Source organism: Zingiber officinale, chromosome 1A (assembly GCF_018446385.1).
Source record: "Zingiber officinale cultivar Zhangliang chromosome 1A, Zo_v1.1, whole genome shotgun sequence".
Taxonomy (NCBI): Eukaryota; Viridiplantae; Streptophyta; class Magnoliopsida; order Zingiberales; family Zingiberaceae; genus Zingiber; species Zingiber officinale.
In genome coordinates this window covers 22,011,027-22,033,681 of record NC_055987.1, presented here as the reverse complement: position 1 = coordinate 22,033,681, position 22,655 = coordinate 22,011,027, and the positions used below count along the sequence as shown (strand labels likewise).

General features: G+C 38.7%; 3 protein-coding genes and 1 long non-coding RNA gene across 5 annotated transcripts; all 4 read right to left on the bottom strand.

Annotated features, from left to right (window-relative positions):
- Window positions 1–6,759: 6,759 nt before the first annotated feature.
- Window positions 6,760–7,883, bottom strand: LOC121996864 (villin-3-like). Its single transcript, XM_042551021.1, has 3 exons — window positions 7,790–7,883; window positions 7,448–7,576; window positions 6,760–7,011 (listed from the first exon to the last, which is right to left on the bottom strand). Exons 1-3 carry the CDS (start codon window positions 7,802–7,804, stop codon window positions 6,760–6,762), a joined length of 396 nt encoding a protein of 131 aa, XP_042406955.1. The 5' UTR covers window positions 7,805–7,883.
- Window positions 7,884–7,906: 23 nt separating this feature from the next.
- Window positions 7,907–8,230, bottom strand: LOC122001028. The gene is made up of 3 exons (XR_006117269.1): window positions 8,184–8,230; window positions 8,035–8,103; window positions 7,907–7,923 (listed from the first exon to the last, which is right to left on the bottom strand). It is a non-coding gene; the product is annotated as an uncharacterized LOC122001028 (long non-coding RNA).
- Window positions 8,231–8,556: 326 nt separating this feature from the next.
- On the bottom strand, window positions 8,557–10,567 carry LOC121996862 (heat shock protein 83-like). The gene is made up of 4 exons (XM_042551006.1): window positions 10,430–10,567; window positions 10,147–10,347; window positions 10,008–10,081; window positions 8,557–8,560 (listed from the first exon to the last, which is right to left on the bottom strand). Exons 1-4 carry the CDS (start codon window positions 10,565–10,567, stop codon window positions 8,557–8,559), a joined length of 417 nt encoding a protein of 138 aa, XP_042406940.1.
- A 4,949-nt stretch (window positions 10,568–15,516) lies between these two features.
- Window positions 15,517–18,337, bottom strand: LOC122020643 (putative transcription factor bHLH041). 2 transcript variants are annotated; one of them, XM_042578659.1, is made up of 8 exons: window positions 17,971–18,337; window positions 17,756–17,881; window positions 17,576–17,681; window positions 17,471–17,485; window positions 17,316–17,381; window positions 16,617–17,240; window positions 16,160–16,534; window positions 15,517–15,795 (listed from the first exon to the last, which is right to left on the bottom strand). In XM_042578659.1, the coding sequence occupies exons 1-8, from the start codon at window positions 18,075–18,077 to the stop codon at window positions 15,682–15,684; spliced, it is 1,533 nt and encodes a 510-aa protein (XP_042434593.1). In that variant the 5' UTR covers window positions 18,078–18,337; the 3' UTR covers window positions 15,517–15,681. The 2 variants fall into 2 exon arrangements, with proteins under 2 accessions (XP_042434593.1, XP_042434587.1); XM_042578653.1 differs by having other exon boundaries at window positions 17,756–17,887; window positions 17,971–18,327.
- Between the last annotated feature and the right edge of the window lie 4,318 nt (window positions 18,338–22,655).

The following is a 22,655-nucleotide window of genomic DNA, read 5'->3' as shown; positions in this document are numbered from 1 at the left end:
AAGCATGACATATAATTAGCCTAAGCATGATCATGATATTTCAAATGATAATAAGTTAAACATGATGTCATGGCATGGTATATGGCAAACAACCATGGTAAGTTAGCACAAATAAAATACCTAGATTACCTATCTAAGTATCCTTAACACCTTAGCTAACTTAAAATCTAAACCTAGATTGCTCAAAGTGCTTCAAGAAAATGCCCAAACCTAAATTGGCATTCCTATTTTTCTTGATTAATTTATGCCACTTAACATTAAGTATATCCTCAAATATTGGCATATTTCATATTTCCTCAAGAATAGCACCTTTTTAATTAAGGCCTAGATTGTCTTAAATTCCTAAGAGAGTACCAAGACCCCAACTTGGTATTTCTCTAGGTTTTCCTAACTTGTGCCAATAAAGATTAAAGTCGATATTTTTTTTCAAATATGGCACAATTTACTCTTCAAGGAGTAAATGATAAATCCATTTCATTTTCAAAGATTCACAAAACCTTGAAAATGTTCCTTGAGTGTCAATTTCCTCAAAGTTGGCTTAACTACCCTTCTAATCAGAGTTGACACTCTCTAACCCATCTATGGGGTAGAGAAGATGCTCCTAGGAACCCAATACCTATTAGAGCTCATTGGGTTCACTAAATATTCACTAGGAATAACTTCCCTAGCAACCCTCCTAATGACCCTCTTAGGCTTTAAAGCCTTGGCCATTTGGGACTCATCAAGATCAACTCTAGGGGTGACTCCCCTTGTGACCTTGGTGTTGGTCTTCCTAGCCCTAGGTGTTGTTCCATAATCGAATGGAACATTATGATAGGTGGGCTTGACCATTTGGGACTTAGGTTTGTGACCCAAACCTTTCTTGTCCTTGGGCTTTGAAATTTGACCCTTAGACCCTAGAGTTGACTTCTCTAAATTCTTTAGGGCCTTTTCTAGAGTGTCAAGTCTTGACCTCAAGACTTGATTTTCTTTTTCTAAAACCTCAAGTTTTAATTTATCATTCTTTCTTGAGGTGTTCCTAGGCATATGTCTAGTTGTCTTGGGGTTTCTACCTAGATTTTCCTTAGCCTTAGATGAGTTGATCCTAGGGTTGGCTTTCCTAGTGTTATCCTTATCTAGGCTAACATGTTTAGCACCTAAGCACATATATTGGTTCCTTAAGTTAACATGCTTATCATTATTAGCAATTGCAATAAAACTACTAGCATGTGTCTTATTAGAATTGCAATAATGAGCTTTAAATGTTACCTTAGGGTTTGCCTTCGCTCCCCCTATTGACGTGCTCGGTCTCTTGTCCTTGTGAGGTTGCCTCCCCCTCGGACATTGACTCCTATAGTGTCCCCTTCGCTTGCATTGGGACTCCGGCTTCCTTGACCTTTGGCGCCGGTGGAGACTTTCTAATCCTCTTTGGACACTTACTCTTGTAGTGCCCAAACTCCCTACACTCAAAACACATTATGTGTAATTTGCTTGAAATTAAAGTGCTTGAGTTACCTAGGGTTGAGGATGAATGTAGGCTCTCTCCTTCATCCCTTCCGGAGGTAGATGCTTCTTCTTGCTCCAATCTTGAAGAAGTGCTCTCCTCCTCTTCTTCCTTAGATGTTGAGTAACCTTCAACTTCTAATTCCTCTCTTCCATGGTGTGAGCTACTTAGCTCACTTGACTCCTCTTCATGGCTTGAAGTGGAGCTCTCCTCATGGAACTTGGCCAAGTTGTTCCACAACTCCTTGGCATTGTTATAACCACCTACCTTACACAAAATAACATTAGGTAATGAAAATTCAAGAATTTTCGTTACCTCATCGTTGATTATGGATTGGTGGATTTGCTCCTTTGTCCACTTTTTCTTCTCTAGGGTTTCTCCGTCTTTATCCACCGGATGAGTAAACCCTACCTGCACACAACTCCAATTTTCAAGGTTAGTCATAAGAAAATACCTCATTCTTACCTTCCAATACTCGAAGTCGCAGCACTCGTAGAATGGTGGAAACGTGATGTCTTCTCCGAGTCGGTCCATTCTCTAGCTTGTGCTCCCCCCGGGTGTTAATCCGACGAAGAGCAACCTTGCTCTGATACCACTTGTTAGGATCGATGATCGCGGCTAGAAAGGGGGGGTGTGAATAGCCGACCCCAAACCGTTCGTTTCTTCCTACGAATTAGGTTAGCGCAGCGGAAATAAACACAAGAAATGAAAACAAGAAGATCAAACCTCAACGCGTCGATGTAACGAGGTTCGGAGATGATACTCCTACTCCTCGGCGTGTCCGTAAGGTGGACGAAGCCTACCAATCCGTCGGTGGATGAGTCCCCGGAGAACCGGCTAATAACTACTCCTTGTGGGTGGAGAAACCTCGCCACAATACTTGTAACAACAAGAAAGGAGTACAACAGATACAAGAAAGCAAAAGACAATATGAAACACTTGCTTGCCTTTCTTGTTGACTGGAGTGATGAAGCAGCAACCTCACACCAGCGGCAGCTGACGAGAATCCAGTCGAGAAGCTCACGCGAAGCTTCAGCAGCGAGGAGCTCAGCAAAGCTCTGATAGCAGGTAAGAGCAGAAGCTCTAGAGCACCGTAACGCAGCGGTCTAAGAAGGAAGCGATGAAGCAACGAAGCCACGTAGCTTCTTTTATACTGCCAAGAAAACGAAGAAACACAAGAAATCTGGCTGTCTCGAGCTGGTAGTGCTGGACGGATGCTGGACCAATCAGTCTATGTGGATCGTCCACGAACCGATCCATTCCTAACCTAGCCTTATTCGTTCGCCTCGATCGGGTCCATGGACCGATCGAGGAATCTCGATCGTCCGTAGACCGATCAGCCTTCTTCCCGAACTTTCGCGCCTCGATCGGTTTGTCGATCGGCTCGGATCCGATCGATAACATACATCTGGGGCTATCGATACCGATCGGTCCGTGACCGATCGTGCTATCGAGTCATCGTGATCGGTCCCCGGATCGATCCAAACTCCCCCCTAAACCTCAGTGCTTACACCAACATCCGGTCAACCTTGACTGTTGGTTCATTATTCCAGATCCGTCACTCCCTCGACCGCTAGAATTCTCCACCAAGTGTTCGGTCAATCCTTTGACCCACTTGGCCTTCTCTTCAAGTATCCGATCACCCTTGATCTACTTGGACTTCCCAACACCGGATGTCCGATCACCCTTGATCCATCTGGATTTTCGCCTTGCCCCTTCACCAGGACTTTCAAACCGCCTGCTGCTTCACTCAGACTTTCCGAATGCCCGGCTTCACTCACCAGACTTCCACTTTCACCTAGCTTCACTTGCTAGGATTTTCACCGCTTCACTCACTGTGATTTCCGGCCTGGCTCCTTCACCACGGGACTTTTCCCGTGCCAAACTCCCTCCTGTTTGACTTTCCCATGCCAAGTCTCCATACTTGCAGACTTTTCCGCTGCCAAACTACTCTTTGACTTTCCAGCCAAGTCTCCAGACTTGGTTTCCTCGCCAAGTCTCCATACTTGGACTTTTCCGCTCTCCTTGACTTTTCCGAATCAGGTCAACCAGGTCAACCTTGACCTAAGATTGCACCTACAATCTCCCAAACACCTATTCTTGTCAAACATCAAGAATACAACTCTCTTCTTGTCAAACATCGTCAAACATCAAAACACAACTCGAGTCAGGTCAACTCGAGTCAGGTCAACCAGGTCAACTATGACCTAAGGTTGCACCAACAATCACTCCCCCTTCACCTAAGCTCCCCCTTGAGCTAGGATTTCTTGCAAAGGTATGTAGGTTTCCCACTTAAACCTAAATTTCTCTCCCTTTGCCATACATCAAAAAGAGCTCCAAAAATATCCCAATTATTGGACTCTTTGACCTCTAATGACCATAAACATCATGTATTAATCCCCCAAAAGATTACATACATGTTCACCACTATTTTGGTCATTTTCTAATGCTGAAAAATATTTTCAGACCGTATCAGTCGACTACTATAAGTATCAGTCGACTGACATCATCAAAACGAGCTTACATAGACATTCTATGCTCATGAACAGTGCTACCAATCGACTGGTAAAATCATCAGTCGACTGGCCTCGTCAAAATGCTGAAAATTACTGTTACCAGTCGACTGATAACTGTACCAGTCGACTGGTACTCTTTTTAGGCAAAAATCAGTCTTTTTACCCACTTTCAGAAATACGCCACAAATTCCACAAACCTCTAAAAAAACCCCAAATTTTGTGGAGAGATCTATTTTATCTATGTCTACTTGGGAAAAATATATATAAAAATATATTTATCACACATTTCAAGATTGACACAAAATTCAAAACTAGCTAAATAGTTCAATTGAACCTTAACCTAAAGTCCTAGTTTTGACTTCCTCTTGATGTATTTGCCCATACTAAACCATAATGCATTCCTAGCATTAGTTTATATGGCATCTATACATCAAAAACTATTTTTCATGCAATATGAACCCAATTCACATTTCAATGCATGAAATACATCTCAATTGTGTCAACCCACTATGTTAGAGACTTGAGTCTGTCTCCTAACCACTTGGTACATTTGATAACCCATCTACCATGAGTCCCAAAGGCTCTTCCTAACCTTAGGAATCTTAACCTTAGTCACTTCCCTTGGTGACTCATCCACTATGGCTAGGCCACTTTGGTGCACCTCGGGTGACACTTGGCCTTCAAAACTCACCTTCTTAACCTTAGACACATTGTCTTTGGTTAATTTCTTCTTGTCCTTAACCTTGGACATCCCATCCTTGCCATAATTATATGTCACCCTAGCATATTCCTTCTTATTGGCCTTGGATGACCCTCCCTTGTCCTTGGTCACACCTCCCTTACCAATGTCATGTGCTACCTTAGCACTTGACCTCCTTTTGGTCTTGGAGGGACCTAATTTGACATTTTTGGGTCTTTGACCACCCAAATACATGTCAAGTCCTTTAGGTCCAATAATGAACCTCTCCAGGACTTTCTCCATTTCCTCAAGCTTTGTCTTCAAGGCTTGATTTTCTAATTCTAGGGTTCTAACCCTAAAATCAACATGTCCATCATGGACATTCCTAGACCTACCCTTCCTAGGCATGTGTCTCCCCTTCTTGAGATTAATGCTTAGGTTTTCACCCACTTTCCTTCCCTTAGGCAAAGTGGTTTGGGTCTTATTAGGTCTACCCTTGGTGTATGATTTCTTAGGGTTATCTACCATGTTAACCCTATTTCTATCATTATACCTAAATCCATGATTATGCTTAGGTAAATAATCTACATTATTTCTAACAAGCATATAAGAATTGGAGATTGGATTAAACTTCAAAATAGGAATTACCTTCCCTTTTACCTTTGAAGCTCCCCCTTGACTTGTGCTCCTCTTCTTTTCCCATTCACTACAACAAAAACCCTCATAGACATCGGTTTTCCACCGATGTCTATTACATTTTCGACCGATGTCTGTCATTTTAGACATCGGGTTAAAACCGATGTAGTATCACTTAACGACATCGGGTGTAAAACCGATGTAATATTATATGTTAATAACACCAATTTTGGCAGCGGTATATGACCGATGTAATATTAGTTAATGACACTGGTTTTGCAACGGTGGAAAACCGATGTAATATCAAGTTTGTTTAACGACATAAATTCAATTTCTGAAACAGTGAAAAACCAATAAAATGCACCAATATTATTCTTACAACAGTATCCATAAAATATATAAATATTCACAAATTAGGCATATTCTTCTTCAACAGTATCCATAAAATACACAAATATTCACAAATTACATAAATATTTTTCTTACAACAGTATCCATAAAATACACAAATTCTTTTTACAACATCAAAAGGTAATAAATATTGTACACATCAAGGTAATATCCGCAATTTACGTTCCATGCAAATGCATGCATCATCCAAAGTTTTCAAAAATCAAATACCTTTCCTACTCAAATGTAATCTAGCATGCATTCAGCTCACTCGAACCGCACTTCATCAATTTCAACTTTGGAGTACTTGAGATTTGTAAACTGTAAAAACACATAAATAATATATTAGTCCCATGACGGGTACTCGGCATAACCATCTCATTTCACTGTAAAACAATGGCATTTTCTAAAGCATAATGGTTGCACCTGGTTAGTCCCAAGACATCTGTCCATGGACTCATGGCATAAGAGCATGGGTGCATTTGGTCCTCAGGAGTATTGAATTTTTTTTATTGCTGACTCATTATCATGCAAACCAAAAAAAATCAAAATAAGGAATGTAACAACTATCATCAAACATACCACACAAGATATTCTTGATGATTTACCAAACTTGACTGCTTCATCCTGTATTTGAGTGGCCAGCTCCCTCGTTGGTGACAAAATTAGTACAGTAGGACCCATCTTAGAATTATTATGATTGCGTTTGAGAACAACAAACCCTGGCATTAGAAAGCCTACTGTTTTTCCTGATCCTGTCTTTGCAATGGCCACAATGTCACGCCCCCTTAAGACAATTGACTATGACTGAGCCTGAATTGGTGTAGGAGCCGAGAAGCCGGCATGATGTATCTATGAAAGCAACAGACAAAAGAAGTTCAGTACCAAGAATGTGCAACACCTCGTCACAAAAACAAATGTTGCATCATTACAGGTTGATATAAAACAAACACATATGGAACCAGGATTTCACCATACACCCTTTTCCTCTGTTTCCTTTGACATAAATGAGGGAAGAAGGATTGGGGGTTATATTTCCTCAATTTTGAGCCAAATCATTGTTGATCACAAATGAACACAGTTGTTAGAACTTTGAATGGAGGAAGGATAGCATAGAAGGTAACAATGACTTGGAAATTGGAAAAAAGATATGTCCGACCTTGCTTAAATGTAAAGGTATACAAGTGAGGATCTCTAACAACATCTTGAGTGCTCTTTTTGCTGGAAAAATTTTGCTTCCCACCAAGAGCAAACCAGAAAGCCGAGCTTTCTGTTCCCTCTTTGCAATGCTTTAGTGTAGCACCTGGCTGTAGGCGAAAGAGAAATCTTGTAGAACCATGACGTTGGATAAAGAATCACTCTTTAAACTGTATGGAAGCAACAGATCTAGGAGTACATCATATTTCTCTGAAAATGTATAGAAGGATTATTTGCACCTGAGATATTGCTGACAACTTTTAAAATCTTTACCAACCTATAATTGTGCCTCGCAAGTTCAATCATTCAATGATTAACCTATATGGATGCTCCACAATGGAAAAGATAACAAAGATAACTCGCTGACCGAAATATGTTTATAATTCAAAGTTGGTAACCATAATATAAAATTGTTGTCTCGTTTATATTCTATCTTAATTCAATTAACTAATTATATGAATGTCAAATGGACTAACATGTTAGCACAAAAGAAATAGAGGATGATATTTAGGCACAAAATCTTTTTAACATTTTTACTTATTATACCTTCAAAAATTCTGCTGTCTGATCAACCCACTGTTGCTGTTCATGAGTACTTGAACTTCCATTCCACATGAAAACTGTATTCCCAGATTGCAAAACAAAACAATCATAGGAATTTAAGGATGTCGCCACCTAAAAAAACAGATAACGTCATTGTAATTGTAGTACTCAAGTCTCTAAATGATAATTATGTTTTTTTTTCTTAATTACAAAAATGAAGATGATAGGTGTCATGTAGCTCGATTGGTGAGAGCTTTGATGGCTCTTTCTCCCATCTAATTTTAAATACAAGAAGATTGTAGATAAAAATTAAAGTATGAATAACAAAAATGTGAATAGCCATACCGCATCAACTTGCATTGCCTTACGGTTGTGGGATGATGTACCAGATACTTGGATCAGCGCAATGCCATCGGGAGCATAAGTTTCATCACTCAGGTTTTTTAAAATTAAGCTTTTATACCCGAACCGACTCCACCCTATTTAAGAGAAATAATTGTAATATAACAGTTAACAAAAAAGACTGTGAAATGTTTTTCCTAGACATGCTAGATCAAAGTGGTAAATAATTAATAATTAGTAGGTGGTACCTTCAAAACAACCATGGGATGGAAAAGTGCGATGAATTGTAGCGGCTCTTTCCCTTGAAATATGCATCCCTGCAAGACATGAATTTCATGAAGAAGTTCAGTTTATCAAGTTCATGGATAAAGATTAGTAAATTTAAACTTATAAGAACCTGCACTGGTCTCCTTTTCAAGGAGATCCACATTTTAGTAGCCAGTTGTAGAGTCATCCTGGAAATAAGAAATTCACATTGTGATGATAAACCTAATTAGCAGCTCATTGAACTATAAGCAACTATGCATCATAGAGCTGCGGGATAGGAGTATAACTACTACTCTTTTGGTTCCTTAAGAGGACACTTGGTTATTGGTAGTTACCTGAGTGCTATCCTTTCCCATCCAACAAGTCAAGAAGTAGTCCTCTTTCTTTTCACCAGAATGATATGTTTTTTTTCTAGCCACATAGAAAAGCATTGTCTTTAAGCTTTTTTTTTTTTCTTTTCTTGTAGTGATAGGGCTGGTAAACTTGAGTTCTACAAAGATAAATTACCTGTATGAAGTCAATGAACGCATTAAGAATGACCATAAATCTTTCAACTTTACTATAGAAATTGCTCCCAACAGTCACAGTATTAGCTAATTTGTCATCCATCCTTGTCGAGTTTGATCACTAAGAATTGTTGTAAACTACGTAAACAATTACAAAAGAAACCCTATCCATCTTGATTTGATTTTAAAGAATTATATAAAAACCCTATCCATCCTATCCATCCTTGTCGAGTTTGATCTGAAGCTTATTGATAGCTTTCAGAATTGTGAAAGAGACACATGATTAACAAAAATTCAAATATTACATAATTGATTACATCCATTCTAGTTGCAAAATCGCACAAAGCACATGCAATCAGAAACCCAACCACAAGCATCCACATGTCAGCTAGTGGCACATAGATGGCAATTTAATTCAATGAAAAAAGAGAAGAAAAAAACATGTAAAAGTGTATGAAAATAGGACAACAATGCAAGAAAATCACAATTTGAAAGGTCAAGATTCAAAATTCATGTCAACAACCATCAGAAAAAACCCATCAAAACAAAGAGCAAATTATTTACAAAATGTGCAATACTATAATCTAAAAATGTACAGTCATATAGAAGCAACTGATGTAAGAATTATATAGAGTAACTGGCTAAGAAGCATAGCACTCCGCAACATATGTAGGCGATTCAAAAATCTAGGGATCTCGCTTCATAATAAGTTTAGATTATTTCTCTTAAAGGGAGATAGGCTTACTCACTTTCATTGATCCTCCGATGAATGTTTTGAAGATTGGGCGATTGCAGTGCTTCTTCTTTGAGTTCCAATATCATCACTCATATATCAGTACAAAAAGCTCATACACTTGTACATACAGTGAGAAAGGAACTGCAAATTCTATGAGTACATGATTAGAGTGTTAGTCCTTCATTGGCAATAATAGATAAAAGCTCATACACTGATAACCGTTAGTGTGTGTTTGCAAAGAACTCACTGTAGCAGTTCGCCTCTCACTGAAGCATTTGGACTTCTGTAGTTCCTTGTAGAGTTCACCTTTAGCTGCATATTCCAGTATCAAGTAAACTCGAGTCTGTGATACAAAGGAGAATCTAGGTCAACTGAGGTGGCATAAACAAAATTTAGAAAAATTGATAAATAAAATAGAAGAACACAAGAACTGGAGGAAAACAGGGGAAAATGAAGCTGCAAGTTGTAAAGCAAGGAGATCAGCAACATTCGGAACTATTACACTGCTACATGCTTCCTACTGTTAAGAAAAAAAACCCTTTCTTCTCGTCATATCAAGGAAGTCGATAATGGGAGGAAAACAAAACGACAATTTTCTCACCATGGAACTTGAATCAAACCGAGTGAGAGACGAAAACAAGATCATAAATAAACCTTAACAAGAAAATAAGAAGAAGAAAGAACAGACGTCACTATATAAGCCATTCCCTACCTCTTGCTCAAGCTCTCCGCCTCTTCTGTCGACAGCTGCGCTCCGAACATCACGAGGCTAATGTCGCCTACGGGCTGCCAGGAAAAGCGATCGTAAGCGTGAGGAGCCAAAAATTAGGGCATTTCTCGGACTACATTACCTTGAGCGTTCGTCGGGACGGCGGCGTCATCCCAACAAGGTGCGGAGATGAGAAATTACCAGCTTTGGTCATGTCGATACCGCTGTCAATGATGGAAAGCGTCTTGTTCGCCTTGTCAGGCACGAGGCGGATGAAGAGCTTCGGCTGGGCGTCCAGCTTGCTCTTGTCGGTGAGACCCTCGAACCGGATTTTATCGAGTGCCTGCAGTCACACGATTTGCTTCAGCAACGACAACACGGGAAAAAAAATGAGAGCAGCAACATGGAAAGCAGCGATGTCTCACATCTGAGGCATTGCTAATCAGCTCGCACAGGAAGATCTCCTTGTTGGAGTAGAAGGTGTTGATGATGAGACTCAGCAACTGGTTGATCTCCGCCTGGAACGCGAAGGTCTCTGTCTCCCCCATCTGCACGTCCGTCATCACCTCGATCGAAAGAAACTGGTTTCGCGAATGGGAACCGGAATCGAATGAATCAAGTGCTTCGATGCGATCTCGTCGGCCCCTACCTTAGCCGGGAAGAGGGAAGAGAGGAAGGAGGAGGAGGAAGAGATCGGAGAAGAAGGGCGAAGAGTCGTTTTCTTCCTGCTAGTGTGGGTGTGGTTTTGATCCTAATCGGGAGAGGAAGGGGCGTCGATCCAGGAAGGGGAAGAGGGAGATGAGGTTGAGAGAGATGGTCGGAGGTTTAGATTTAGGTTTAGGCTGAGAGAAGGGGCGCGATATTGGTTTAGGTTTGGAGGGAACTTTGTAAAGTGTTGTAAATTTTGGCTGGTGGAAAAATTAAATTATTTTTTTTTGGTTCATTAACACCGGGTTTTAAAAACCGCTGTTAAAATAGGTGTCTATTAATAAAAAAAAAAGGCGCTCATAGACATCGGCTAAAAAACCGATGTCTATGAGCGAAAATTTGCGCTCATAGACAAAGGTTTTTGTAAAAACCGGTGTAAAATATACTCAAAGACATCGATTTTTGCTTAAAACTGTTGTTGTTCCACCGATGTCTATGAGGGTTTTTCTTGTAGTGATTTCTTCAAGTGCGCCAATTTCTTGAGCTCTCCTCTCCTTGGCTAATTTCTTGAGCTTACCGAGTTAGCTGCCACAAGTTGTAGCAGCTACTTGGAGAGTTAGCTGCTATAAAGTGTAACAGTTATTAGTCAAAGTAGTTGCTTCAATGTGTAGCAGCAAAGCAAAGCGAAGGCGCTGCAACAGCAGAAATAATTTTAAATCATTTTTTAGCAAGTTGAAATACAGCTACAAAAATATGGCTACTAAAAAAATGACTTACCGAGTTAGCAGCCACAAGTTGTGGCAACTACCTGGAGAGTTAGCTGCTACAAGGTGTAGCAGTTATTAGTCAAAGTAGCTGCTTCAACATGTAGCAGCAAAGCAAAACGAAGGCGCTACAACAGCGGAAATAATTTTAAATAATTTTTTTAGCAAGTTGATATATGGCTACAAAAATATGGCTACTAAAAAAATGACCTATCGAGTTAGTTGCCATAAGTTGTGGCAGCTACCTAGAGAGTTAGCTGCTACAAGGTGTAGTAGTTATTAGTCGAAGTAGTTGCTTCAACGTGTAGCAGCAAAGCAAAGCAAAGGCGCTGCAGCAGTGAAAATAATTTTAAATCATTTTTTTAGCAAGTTGATATACAGCTACAAAAATATGGCAACTAAAAAAATGACTTATCGAGTTAGCTGCCACAAGTTGTGGCAGCTACCTGGAGAGTTAGCTGCTACAAGGTGTAGTAGTTATTAGTCGAAGTAGCTGCTTCAACGTATAGCAGCAAAGCAAAGCGAAGGCATTGCAGCAGCGGAAATAATTTTAAACCATTTTTAGCAAGTTGAAATACAGCTACAAAAATATGGCTACTAAAAAAATGACTTATCGAGTTAGCTGCCACAAGTTGTGGCAGCTACCTGGAAAGTTAGCTACTACAAGGTGTAGCAGTTGTTAGCCGAAGTAATTGCTTTAACGTGTAACAGCAAAGCAAAGCAAAGCGAAGGCGCTGTAACAGCGGAAATAATTTTACATAATTTTTTTAGCAAGTTGATATACAGCTACAAAAATATGGCTACTAAAAAAATGACTTACCGAGTTAGCTGCCACAAGTTGTGGCAGCTACCTGGAGTGTTAACTGCTACAAGGTGTAGCAGTTATTAATCGAAGTAGTTGCTTTAATGTGTAGCAGCAAAGCAAAGCGAAGGCACTGCAGCAGCGAAAATAATTTTAAATCATTTTTTTAGCATGTTGAAATACAACTACAAAAATATGGCTACTAAAAAAATGACTTACCGAGTTAGCTGCCACAAGTTGTGGCAGCTACCTGGAGAGTTAGCTAACGTGAGATTATCAGCTCAGGTCATTTCAACAGATAAGTGGATTAAATTCGATGAATTTAAATTCAGCTAGTACCCGTAAATCTCCAGCAACAGATTGTGTTCACCATCATGTGGCTCAACAACAGCTTTGGTTTTGTACGAGTTGGTTGCTTATGCAGTTGCACGATTCAATCGAAGTAATCTGTCTCTTCAAAAAAAAAATATTTATATCAAGTTTTTTTTGAGGTATATTAGGCCTAGTCTATGGCTCCCTCTTCTGGTAAGAATAGGGCCTAGAAAATGACTTCTTATGTTATTTGCCACGATAGTTCTAGTTTAATGTATACATGACCTCTCTCAATTATAGAACAAACCCGTATATAATTTTTTAATTATTTTAGCAGTTGATAAAATATCAAAATTTTAATATATCATATCTATCATACTAAAATATATTAAATCATACCGATTTAACGATACATTCAACATTTTGATATAGTGTAATATTGTAGATGCAAAGGAAAGTCCAAGTGGCTGCAGGCGGTTGTTGCTGCCGTCGCCCTTCCACGTCGTAGCATAAATCCAGCCGACCTCCGACGACGACTAGTCCAAGTTAGCTGCTACAAGTTGTAGCAACTACAAGGACAGTTTCGTGCGAAGTAGTTGATACAACGTTTAGAAGCAAAGCAAAGACGTTGCATCTTTAAACAATAATTTCAACTATTTTTTTACCAAGCTGATATATTTCTAGGGGTAATATATGCTAGCAATTGTAGCTGCCAAAAAAATGACTTACCAAGTAGTTACTCCAACATGTAGCAGCTACGCTGTAGCCCACTTGGCTGTAGCCTGCAGCCGTTTGTACAAAGCATCGTCCCTGAACGTTATAGCAATAATCCTTCTAATATTTGTAGGCTATAACGGTGTGGATTATCAAATTAAATTGAAACGACTTACCATTGCGAATGGAGAGAGGCGGTAAGCTCTCGCAACAGCTGTGCGATTGAAGACGCCGGTGGAGAGACGACGACCGACGGACTACGGAGGACGGAGGACGTTGACGGAGGGAGCGAGCGAGTGAGAGAGAGAGCGGCGAGGGAGAGATTTTAATATTAAACTTTCCTGACAGCTTGTGAGGTCGGCCAAACAACGGACGACATAGACGGAGGGAGCGAGAGTGGGAGATGGAGGGAGAATCAAAAATTAATTTGGGTAATTTCCCAAGCCATGGTTTTGAACTGCATGCGGGAGGGGACAGAGAATAAATGATATATTTTATTTATAGAGAAATCGAGATGGCAACGCTACATTTGTGCGTCGCTCATGATCGTGCACAAAACGTCACCCAGGATATCAAATCTTTATATATATATATATATATATATATAATATGATATTAATTATAATATACTTTAGTTGAAGAATGATAGTAGGATGAGGATGAATATGAGTATGGAAATGATTGTCCTTTGCCGACTAGTTGTTTCCTTCTTTTTTTTTTCCTCTTAATGATTGTTGGCAAAGACTATTAAACTTAGAACTAAATTACGCTCATGGAAATGTAAGATACCGGAGCAGTAGATTCTACCATGAAAGTCCATAAAGACAAACAAATAAAAGACATAATCCTGGACACTAGCCTTATTATTAAATCCTCATACCTAGCTTTTTAACCTTAATAACTAATTCATTTAAGAGAGAACCAAGATTATAAACTTCTTTTATGGCCGGATTAAGATATCCTCAGAAGATGAAGACAATCTCTGAATATAAGGATGAAAGATACAAAATCTCACCTGAGTCTAACCTATTATCCTACTATAGCATCTTGACTTTGACCCCATCTCCCCCTCATATAATTAAACTTTTTCTTAAAAGAATAACAACTAATTCATTAAAGTCTCCACCACATATAATTAATCTAATTACAAAATCACATCGTGGATGCATACAATACCATGAAATATGTTTTATAAAAAATATAGAAAAATTCATTTTTTATTAGATTAATCACTCTTTCTTCTCCAATACTAATTTTCAATAGCACATGTGCCCATAGACTTTCAACAAATTTTCCTAATTCTTTAAACTCGACGTCAAGTACTTCATTAGCAAGCTTTATATCATTTTATTCAAATACCTTGTGAAAGTAATGTTTGTTCGTGCCTTGGGCATGGTGCAGTGATAAAAACATTAGTTTGAATGCTAGCTACGATACAACGTACTGTAGAATATTTTTTGCATATGAAAAAATCTGGTTAAAGTTGATTGTTAGGCGTGGATTTATTTAGGTCTCCAATGGTTGATTCTAAATGATTTTTTTTTTATAATTTCCAATGTCACATACATGAAAATTTATTACTCTCTTCAATCAAGAAAACCTCCCTATAAACTTCAAATCTCGTTGTTAATTAATTACAAGCTCTGTTCACATGATTAATTTTGAAAGAAAAAAAATAAAATTTAAATTTTTATTACTGCTCTTAAACTAAAATCTCAAACATCATGCCTATAATAATTTAAACTTTTTAATTTGACAAACCTCTCCATAAATTTTGCATCAGGTTGTCCATTTTCAAGGATGAAGGATCATATATGTTGAGCCAAAGTTCAACATCTGAATTATAAAAAAAAAATTGAAGGTAATGTTTGTACCAATGGTTTTCCAGCCCAAAAACCTTATTGCCTGGAATTCTACGCCAACATTTTATGGATGAGATCGTCTCTTATCCCGACATCTCCAGATCATCTTGAGGCTATTCTTACCTTTTACATAAAAAAGGAAAAATATATATATATATTTCTCTTGCCGTTGATATGAAACTTCCTCAGCAAAAAGAAGACAGCGAGGTAAACCAACAAAAGCAATCGTCAATATACATGCAGTCCAAAAGCTGTTGCTGTAATTTTCTTCCATGTACAGTCGGATCAGCACATTGATCTTTGTTATGCACTTTAAAAATGGACATGGTGCCATGATATTGACACGGGAAGGAAAGAGGAAGTGCAGACAAAGAGAAAACTAACACACAAAGAAGTGACACAGAAACCCGTAGTTTCACATCGATAAATTAATAATAATAAGTGTAATCTATTCTTGTCGTGATGAAATCTAGATTATCTAGTCTCCTCGTCAAAAAGAAACTAGGAATACAAAATCTAGGAAAAAGAATTGTTAATTTATGGTCAACATCGACGGGCAATCAGTGAAGAAGAAATCAAAGAATGTTAAGGGAGCGGTCGTCATCGCCTTTGTTGTCGTCTACATGCAGCACATCATTGACGGCTCCTTTCGCAGCTTCGGTGAAGCTCTCCTCGTCCCAATCGCTCGCCTGTCGCAGCCATGCACACACTTTTGGAATCAGCATGCGTTCATTAATTATTTACAGCTTTAATTAAAGGAAGCTTCCAGCAAGCCCATTGATCATTCAGAAGGCATACGGAAGCTACGTAGACCAAGAATTTTATCAGTTCATGCATGCATGCTGTAGGTGAACAACACGAATTAAAACATGACACATGAACGTGTAGAATAGAAAATAATGATCGGACAATTTGATGAAGTTCAAGGTAAGAGACTCTCGTAAGCTGTTCTACGTCATAGTTGGAAAAAATAAGAGAGTAAGATGTTCAACTTTCTGATGCATTCTTTTGAAATTTCAGTTATTATGTATGAATTTTGATTAGGATTCATACCTTCACTTGTAGCCCAACGTTGATTCTTGCAAAAATCGCACCAGCTTGAGATGCTGTGCTTGTCTCCATGGCCACCAAATTCGTGATGCCTCTCTCTTTCAAGCATTCGAGGAGGTGAACGACCAAATTCATCATCTCGCATTGCTCCCTTACAATGATAACCAGCTTGAAGTTGATGAACTGTGAGCCTTCTGGTGCGGATTCAGCGGTTCGGATTATCCGAACTTCTACTTTCTCTTTTGACTCGCCAATTCCCTCCTCGATTAGCTGTCGCATCGGTTCCAACATTTGGTTCCTCTCCTCCAGCTCTTTTATTTGAGCTTTCAGGGAAGTCAAGTAGTTTTTGGTGTTTGCAAGCACAGATGCCTTGTCCTTCTGTGAGTAGCAAGATAATTTTTTAAAAAAAAATAAAAAATAAAATTATAATTTAAATTAATTTTAGTTAATTAATTAATACCTTGGATCCTGGTGGAAGCAGTAATCTCAGAGCATGAAAGTACTCATTGAGCTTCTCCCTGCGCTTGCGTTCAGAAATCATATGGTGCAATTGGTTGTTGGTTGGTCGGGACTGTTCCTGCAGTTGGGCCTCCATCCTCATCGCGCTCACTCTTCTCAAAATCTCAATCCCTGCCTTGATCATCTTCTGTCCCCCGCCCAACTTGTTCGACACCGATTTCTCCAATTCCTGAGCTAGATTTCGATCGTAAACCATGAATCCTGATTTAGATCTATAGCCCTGATGCTGCTGTTGATGTTGCTGCTGCTGCTGCTGCTGCTGCTGCTGTAATAGTTGATGGTATAGCAATTTTGGAGGAGGGGAAGAAGGCGAGGCCTTACAAATAACAGCAAGCATCGCTCTTGTCACTGCTTCATTGCCACAATATCTAGAAGTTGGATCTTGGAATACTAGACTCTCGGGGCTTCCGATAGACAGAGATCGAGATCGAAGCGAGGACGATGAGGAAGAGAGATGAGATGTATCGGGGTTTGGCGTTAGTTGAATCAAACTCCCTTCGCGTAGCTGGGACTGCTGAATGAAGTTTTTGCTGAACACTTGATGAATGCTCATTTCCATGTTCGTCTGCCAAACTTAAACAATTATCCGACCAAAGTAATTAATTCATCATTTTTAAACAAGTTTCCATGATAAACTCACTGCATTTGGTGGAGTTGCCATTCCCAATTCGACTTCTCCTTTTCCTGATCCCAAAAACATTATTGTCTGTGAGCAAGAAAGCAATGCGTAGCTGCTTTAGTTTAATTGCAATCGAGAATTAGAACTGCACAGCAAGAATGGCTTAAATTACAGACCTTTATCCCCGCTTTCTGAAATAATCAAACGGAATTCAACATTAATTAACTGTTTAATTACATACAAAAACACATTTTTATTCCTTAAAAGACCAGTAAACGTACCTGATAGAATTGGCGTTGTTCGTTCAATGCAGCTAAACTCATTACATCTGCATCCTTTATCTCAAGATAATTGAATCCAGAGCTGAAGGTAAGCCCAGGAATACAACTGCGATCGAGCACAAAGAATAACACATATCACTATGAACTATTGGCCGTCTCTTGCAAGTGCACCCAACTTACCCTCTCAGAATGCTGCAGATGGATCGCCGGTAGGCATCGAAGAGCCTCAAGGACATGATTCCGGACGAAGAGCCTGGAACGTTATTGTCTTCCTCGTGATGCCATCCCTCCATGGAGATCAGTTGGCTGCCACTAAACAGGAGATTAATTCAGAATACATCAGATTCAATTTCATGCGAGCAGGAGTACTCGAGGCATCGTGATCATGCACATACTTAGCTGCAGGACACCAAGTGCAGATATAAGAGCATCCAAGAACCCGACCGGCCAATTGCAGAAACCGTCGGCGATCGTCGGAGTCGAGGAGGAAAACATAGTCCATCTTCGCTCAGTTTGTGAACTCAGGCCGAGAGATGTGTCAAGCAGACATGAAAAGGGAGGGAGTGAAGTATAGGATGAGGATCGAGGTTGAAGATTTTGTTGGCGTGATGAAAATGGGTGAGACCCGCTAGTTATGGGATGCGTTCGGGACAGATATACGAAGGGAAAGGGGAAGTGTGCTGAAAAGTAGGGAGACAGGTTGCGGTGTGCGCAGCCAGACAAGTCTCAGGATGAGACAAGTTGGCGTTCAAAGTCGTCCGTGGAAAAAAACAGATTCTGCTGAGGAAGAAGTCCAACTCGGAGGGCAGGTTCATTCATGTATTTGATTCCATTATATATGTTATAATTTAAATAGTATCCCTAGCTACGGTGCAGATGCAAATATATCTGGGGGTTCAAAATTTAGGGACCATGTGGACAGTCACTTGTATTTACATATTTATTCAGATGGTAACTATAAAATTTTAGTGGAATTGTATCGATCTCTAGAATTAGTAGAGGTAAAACCGGGATATTCGAATTAAAAAAATAAAATAATATATATATATATATTGACCCATCTAGAAAGCTCAATTATTCATAGGTTTCATTAGGTTTATCTTGTTCCACCAACCAAGCAATTTGACTAAAAAGAAATGTGTATTTCTAGAAATTTAATAAATAGGACTAGACAATTCTTGGGATAATGTTAGAAATAGCTAAAAATATATATATATAAATTAGAATTTTAAATTCTTTTTATAATCAAATACAAATCATTGGTTCTGCAAATTTATATGGAGTATAATAGTTAAATCAAATGCTGTGTTGGATAATTGGAAGATGTAACCTTTTTAGTATGTATTTTTCATATCATTAAATTACATGTGTCTTTATCACAACTTAAGTTTTTGCCTTCAAAATGAAGATACTTGCATAAGTTTGGACCAGATTTGTAACAGCGGCAAGCAAAAACTATCATAGACAAACAAAGGTCGCAACATTATTCAATAAGACACCATCAAAATCTACGTAAAATAAAAGTCGAATTATTGAAGGAAGCCAAGCCCTTATAGTTAAGATGCAGTGATAGTGTGTGCTGATAGTTTTAAGTATGAAAAATACAGAAATATAAAATCTGTAAAAATTTATAGTGATCTCTCGTAGATTTATAATCAGTGACAAAATATAATCTTCGGATTTATTGTCGGAAGAACGATCACGAACAAATCGAAAAGTTCTTCATAGTTCACAAACCAAATCTCTCTTTCGAGATTAGATAAACCAATCTTGAATGTTCTTCATGTCTCTTTCAATCTTATGCATATGGACGAACCTTGCATAGAGATCTTTCATATGGGACAAACTCATTCTCTTTGACTTTGCACAAAACTCGCACATAGCAAGCCCCTCTTCCTTTCTCTCTTGTGCTCCTCATCCCTTTAGATGGCTTAAACGACCTTATATATAGGTGTAGAAGGTCTCTTCCCCTTCCTTCATTTATGGAGGAAGGTGATTGGATTGGAAGAGGAAAGGGCACTTGTTGGTGCAATCGACCTCCAAGGTTTTAATGTTAGACAAATATGTTTAAATATGCTTAAGTATGTTTAAGTATGGAGTTTGATCTAGGGAAGTCCTAGTTGTAGGCTAGGCAAGGGAAGTCCTAGTTGGAGGCTAGGCAAGGAGAGAAATCTCGGTATATCGTGGAAGCCAGGTGGATAGGTCTAGAGGACATAATCCCTGGGTAGCCGAATACTGAGTCCTAGTTGTAGGCTAGGTAAGGGAAATCTCGGTATATCGTGGAAGCCAGGTGGATAGGTCTGGAGGACTTGATCCCTGGATAGTCGAATACTGAGTCTTGGTGAGTGAAGCCAAGTTGAGAAAATCCTAGTGGTGGTAACCTTAGGTCCTGGTGAGTGAAGCCAGGTTGAGAAAACCCTAGGGGGTGATAACCTTAGGTAACGAGAAGTCTTGGAGGAGTGAACTCCAAGCAAGGTCATCGCGGTCGACCGGACCAGCGGATCTCGGTAAATCTAGGTTTAGGTTTACCATTATTTTCTGTATTATTATTGATGTTGGCTATGGTATTGAGGAAAGTCTTAGTGGATCAAAGCGATCGGAACAGCGGCAGACAAAGACCAAACATGTCCGAGGATCATGTTTGGTAGGTAAAGTGAGGTATGAAAGCTACAAGAGCGGACGAAACGAGGTCGGGTTCCTAAAGGAACAACCTATACGCGATCCAACTAAAGAAACCGGAATGTTTCCAAGTTGAGATCAAACCTAACTATCATACTCATGCATTATATATTCATGCTAACATTTGTGTTGCAAGGATATTTGCGAATCGGTTGGTACCGTAGGTCACTCGACGGCAGGATCAATCAACCAAGATGACTAAGACATGATCAGCTTAATGCCGATCGACGCAGAAGGAAAATACACGATCGGTTGGCGACGAACCATCAATATTAAAGCGCAGAATGAATGCAATCAGCAAATCTCGACAAATAGGGAAGGAACCTGTTCGGTTGACCGAACAGAGAGATCGATCGACCAAACCATCAAGTCGTTAATGCGAATATCGAGCTAGCGTTCGAAGGATCGGAAGGATCGGTGATCGATCGAACGGAGAGGATTTACGGTCAACATCCATCATACCTATAAATTGAGGCTCGTCGAGAGGCAAAAGGACTTTCGATCAACTCTTGTTCTCTTCGCTGTCAGCTTATGCTACTGCGTCGTCATCAAGTTTGCGACTTCATCCAACGGAGCCAAGCAATTTACTACTTCTTGTCGGTATATATTTTAGTATCGCATAATTTACGTAAGATAGTAGGAGTGTTACTATCTAACATATTTGTAGATCGATTCACTTTCCGAGGATTTGAAGAAGGATTATAGTGTCTTTGCCCTCCGGCAGGCCAAGCTAGACCGTAGGAGTTTGAGCTCCGAACGAAATAAATACGTTGTCTCTTTTTCTTATTTCCGTTGCACGACTTTGATTTGAAAGAAAAGAATAGTTTTAAAAAGCGCGATATTCACCCCCCCCGCTATCGTTTCAAATGATCTATCAGCACCTTCTCACCTTCCTGACTCCAACAGCGTGCTCACACAGTCTCCTAAATATTGACGTTTTCATTCTTGACTACGATGTATAGGAGTGTAATCGAGCTGAGCCAAGCTGAGCTATGCCGAGCCGAAATCTTGAATATTTAAATTTGACTCATTTATAATCGAGCCGAGTTCGAACTTTATTTAACGAATATTCATAACTTACAAGTTTATTCAAACTTTTATCGAGCCTAAACAACCTTAATAAATATAAATTATAAATTTAAATAATCGTTAAAAACTAAATTATATATTTATAGAAAATTATATTTTTTTATTAAAATTTATAATTTTATTCTAATAAATAAATATAATATATTAATCTATATTTTTTGCAGAGTAAATGAGTCTCTAGATGTGGTATTTCCCTAATAATTCTTTCAAATTCTTGGCTTATCATATGAGTCTGAATTTTATATTTCCGGATGTGAAAACAAGTATAAATATCTTCAAAACGTTCACTAATTAGTATCGCGTCTTTAAAATTATAAGCTTTCTCATGGCATATAAGCTATTTCTACATTAGTCGAGTATAAAATCTATAAATTTAATATCAAAATTATTATTATTTTTATTTAGAATTGATTTATGGATTTACTAACGAACATATTCATAAATTAACGAGTCACGTATTTTGAAATTTGAGTTTGATTTATTTATCTTAAGAAGGCTCATTAAATAAGGTCAAATAAATTTTTATCAAATTGAACTTCAAATAGGTGTTGCCACCAATGAGGTATGGAGTTTGAATCTTGACAAAATCGAGGTAAATGTCTCCCTTATGTGCTAGTCACTATTCCAAAGGTTAGTAGCCGTCCATGATTTATCTCCTCTATGTTGATCTTTGAGCAGATTGATAGAGACATTAGGAGCGAATGTATTCATCTTTTACGTGGAATGAATGATTTAACGAATTACTATGACATATTACAGACTCTAGACGTACCTTCTCGAGGCGGAACTGGCAGACCATGGGGCATTGTCCACCATCAGTGTCCTTATTAAGCTATAAAATGGGCCGGCCCAACTTTTGTGCTTCATTTATCATGATAACATCCATAATAAATTGTTAGACAAGTAATACAGAATTAATAATTGTGCCAAATTTGAATAATCTCTACAGATATCCACAATCTGAATAATTGTAACTAGATTGCAGAAAGAGGAAACAACCTTTGTTGGTGTTTGTGCATAATATTATCGGACAAATAAAAAAAACAAATTGCTAAATTTCTCTGGTATATTTGGGAGGAAAATCTATCTGGAAAGAATTTAACTCTATTAATATTTTTTTATTTAATTTCTCTCGCATAAAAAACTCTGATATTATTTATTTTATGGCAATCATTGAAAAAATAGAAATAATTTGGTAAGAGGCGGTTTCAGTATATTTAGATACCATGAAATAAATACATTTGGTTTTAAAGTAGATTGAGGAATAGCTTTGCTTTACCAAAGATTTACACAATCAACCGTCTACTACCGG

Bases quoted from the DNA above. Each gene is read 5' to 3' on its own strand.
- LOC121996864 (XM_042551021.1), bottom strand. The intron at 7,012-7,447 runs GTATAATAAGTA...TTTCGCCTACAG, and splicing joins AGACAGCAGAATTTTTGAAG to CCAGGTGCTACACTAAAGCA.
- LOC122020643 (XM_042578653.1), bottom strand. From the start codon at position 18,077: ATGGACTATGTTTTCCTCCTCGACTCCGACGATCGCCGACGGTTTCTG. The intron at 17,682-17,755 runs GTAAGTTGGGTG...GCTCGATCGCAG, and splicing joins ATCTGCAGCATTCTGAGAGG to TTGTATTCCTGGGCTTACCT. The intron at 16,535-16,616 runs GTATTAATTAAT...TGCTACTCACAG, and splicing joins TGCTTCCACCAGGATCCAAG to AAGGACAAGGCATCTGTGCT.
- LOC121996862 (XM_042551006.1), bottom strand. From the start codon at position 10,567: ATGACGGACGTGCAGATGGGGGAGACAGAGACCTTCGCGTTCCAGGCG. The intron at 10,348-10,429 runs GTGAGACATCGC...GTGTGACTGCAG, and splicing joins TGATTAGCAATGCCTCAGAT to GCACTCGATAAAATCCGGTT. The intron at 10,082-10,146 runs GTAATGTAGTCC...TTTTCCTGGCAG, and splicing joins CGTCCCGACGAACGCTCAAG to CCCGTAGGCGACATTAGCCT.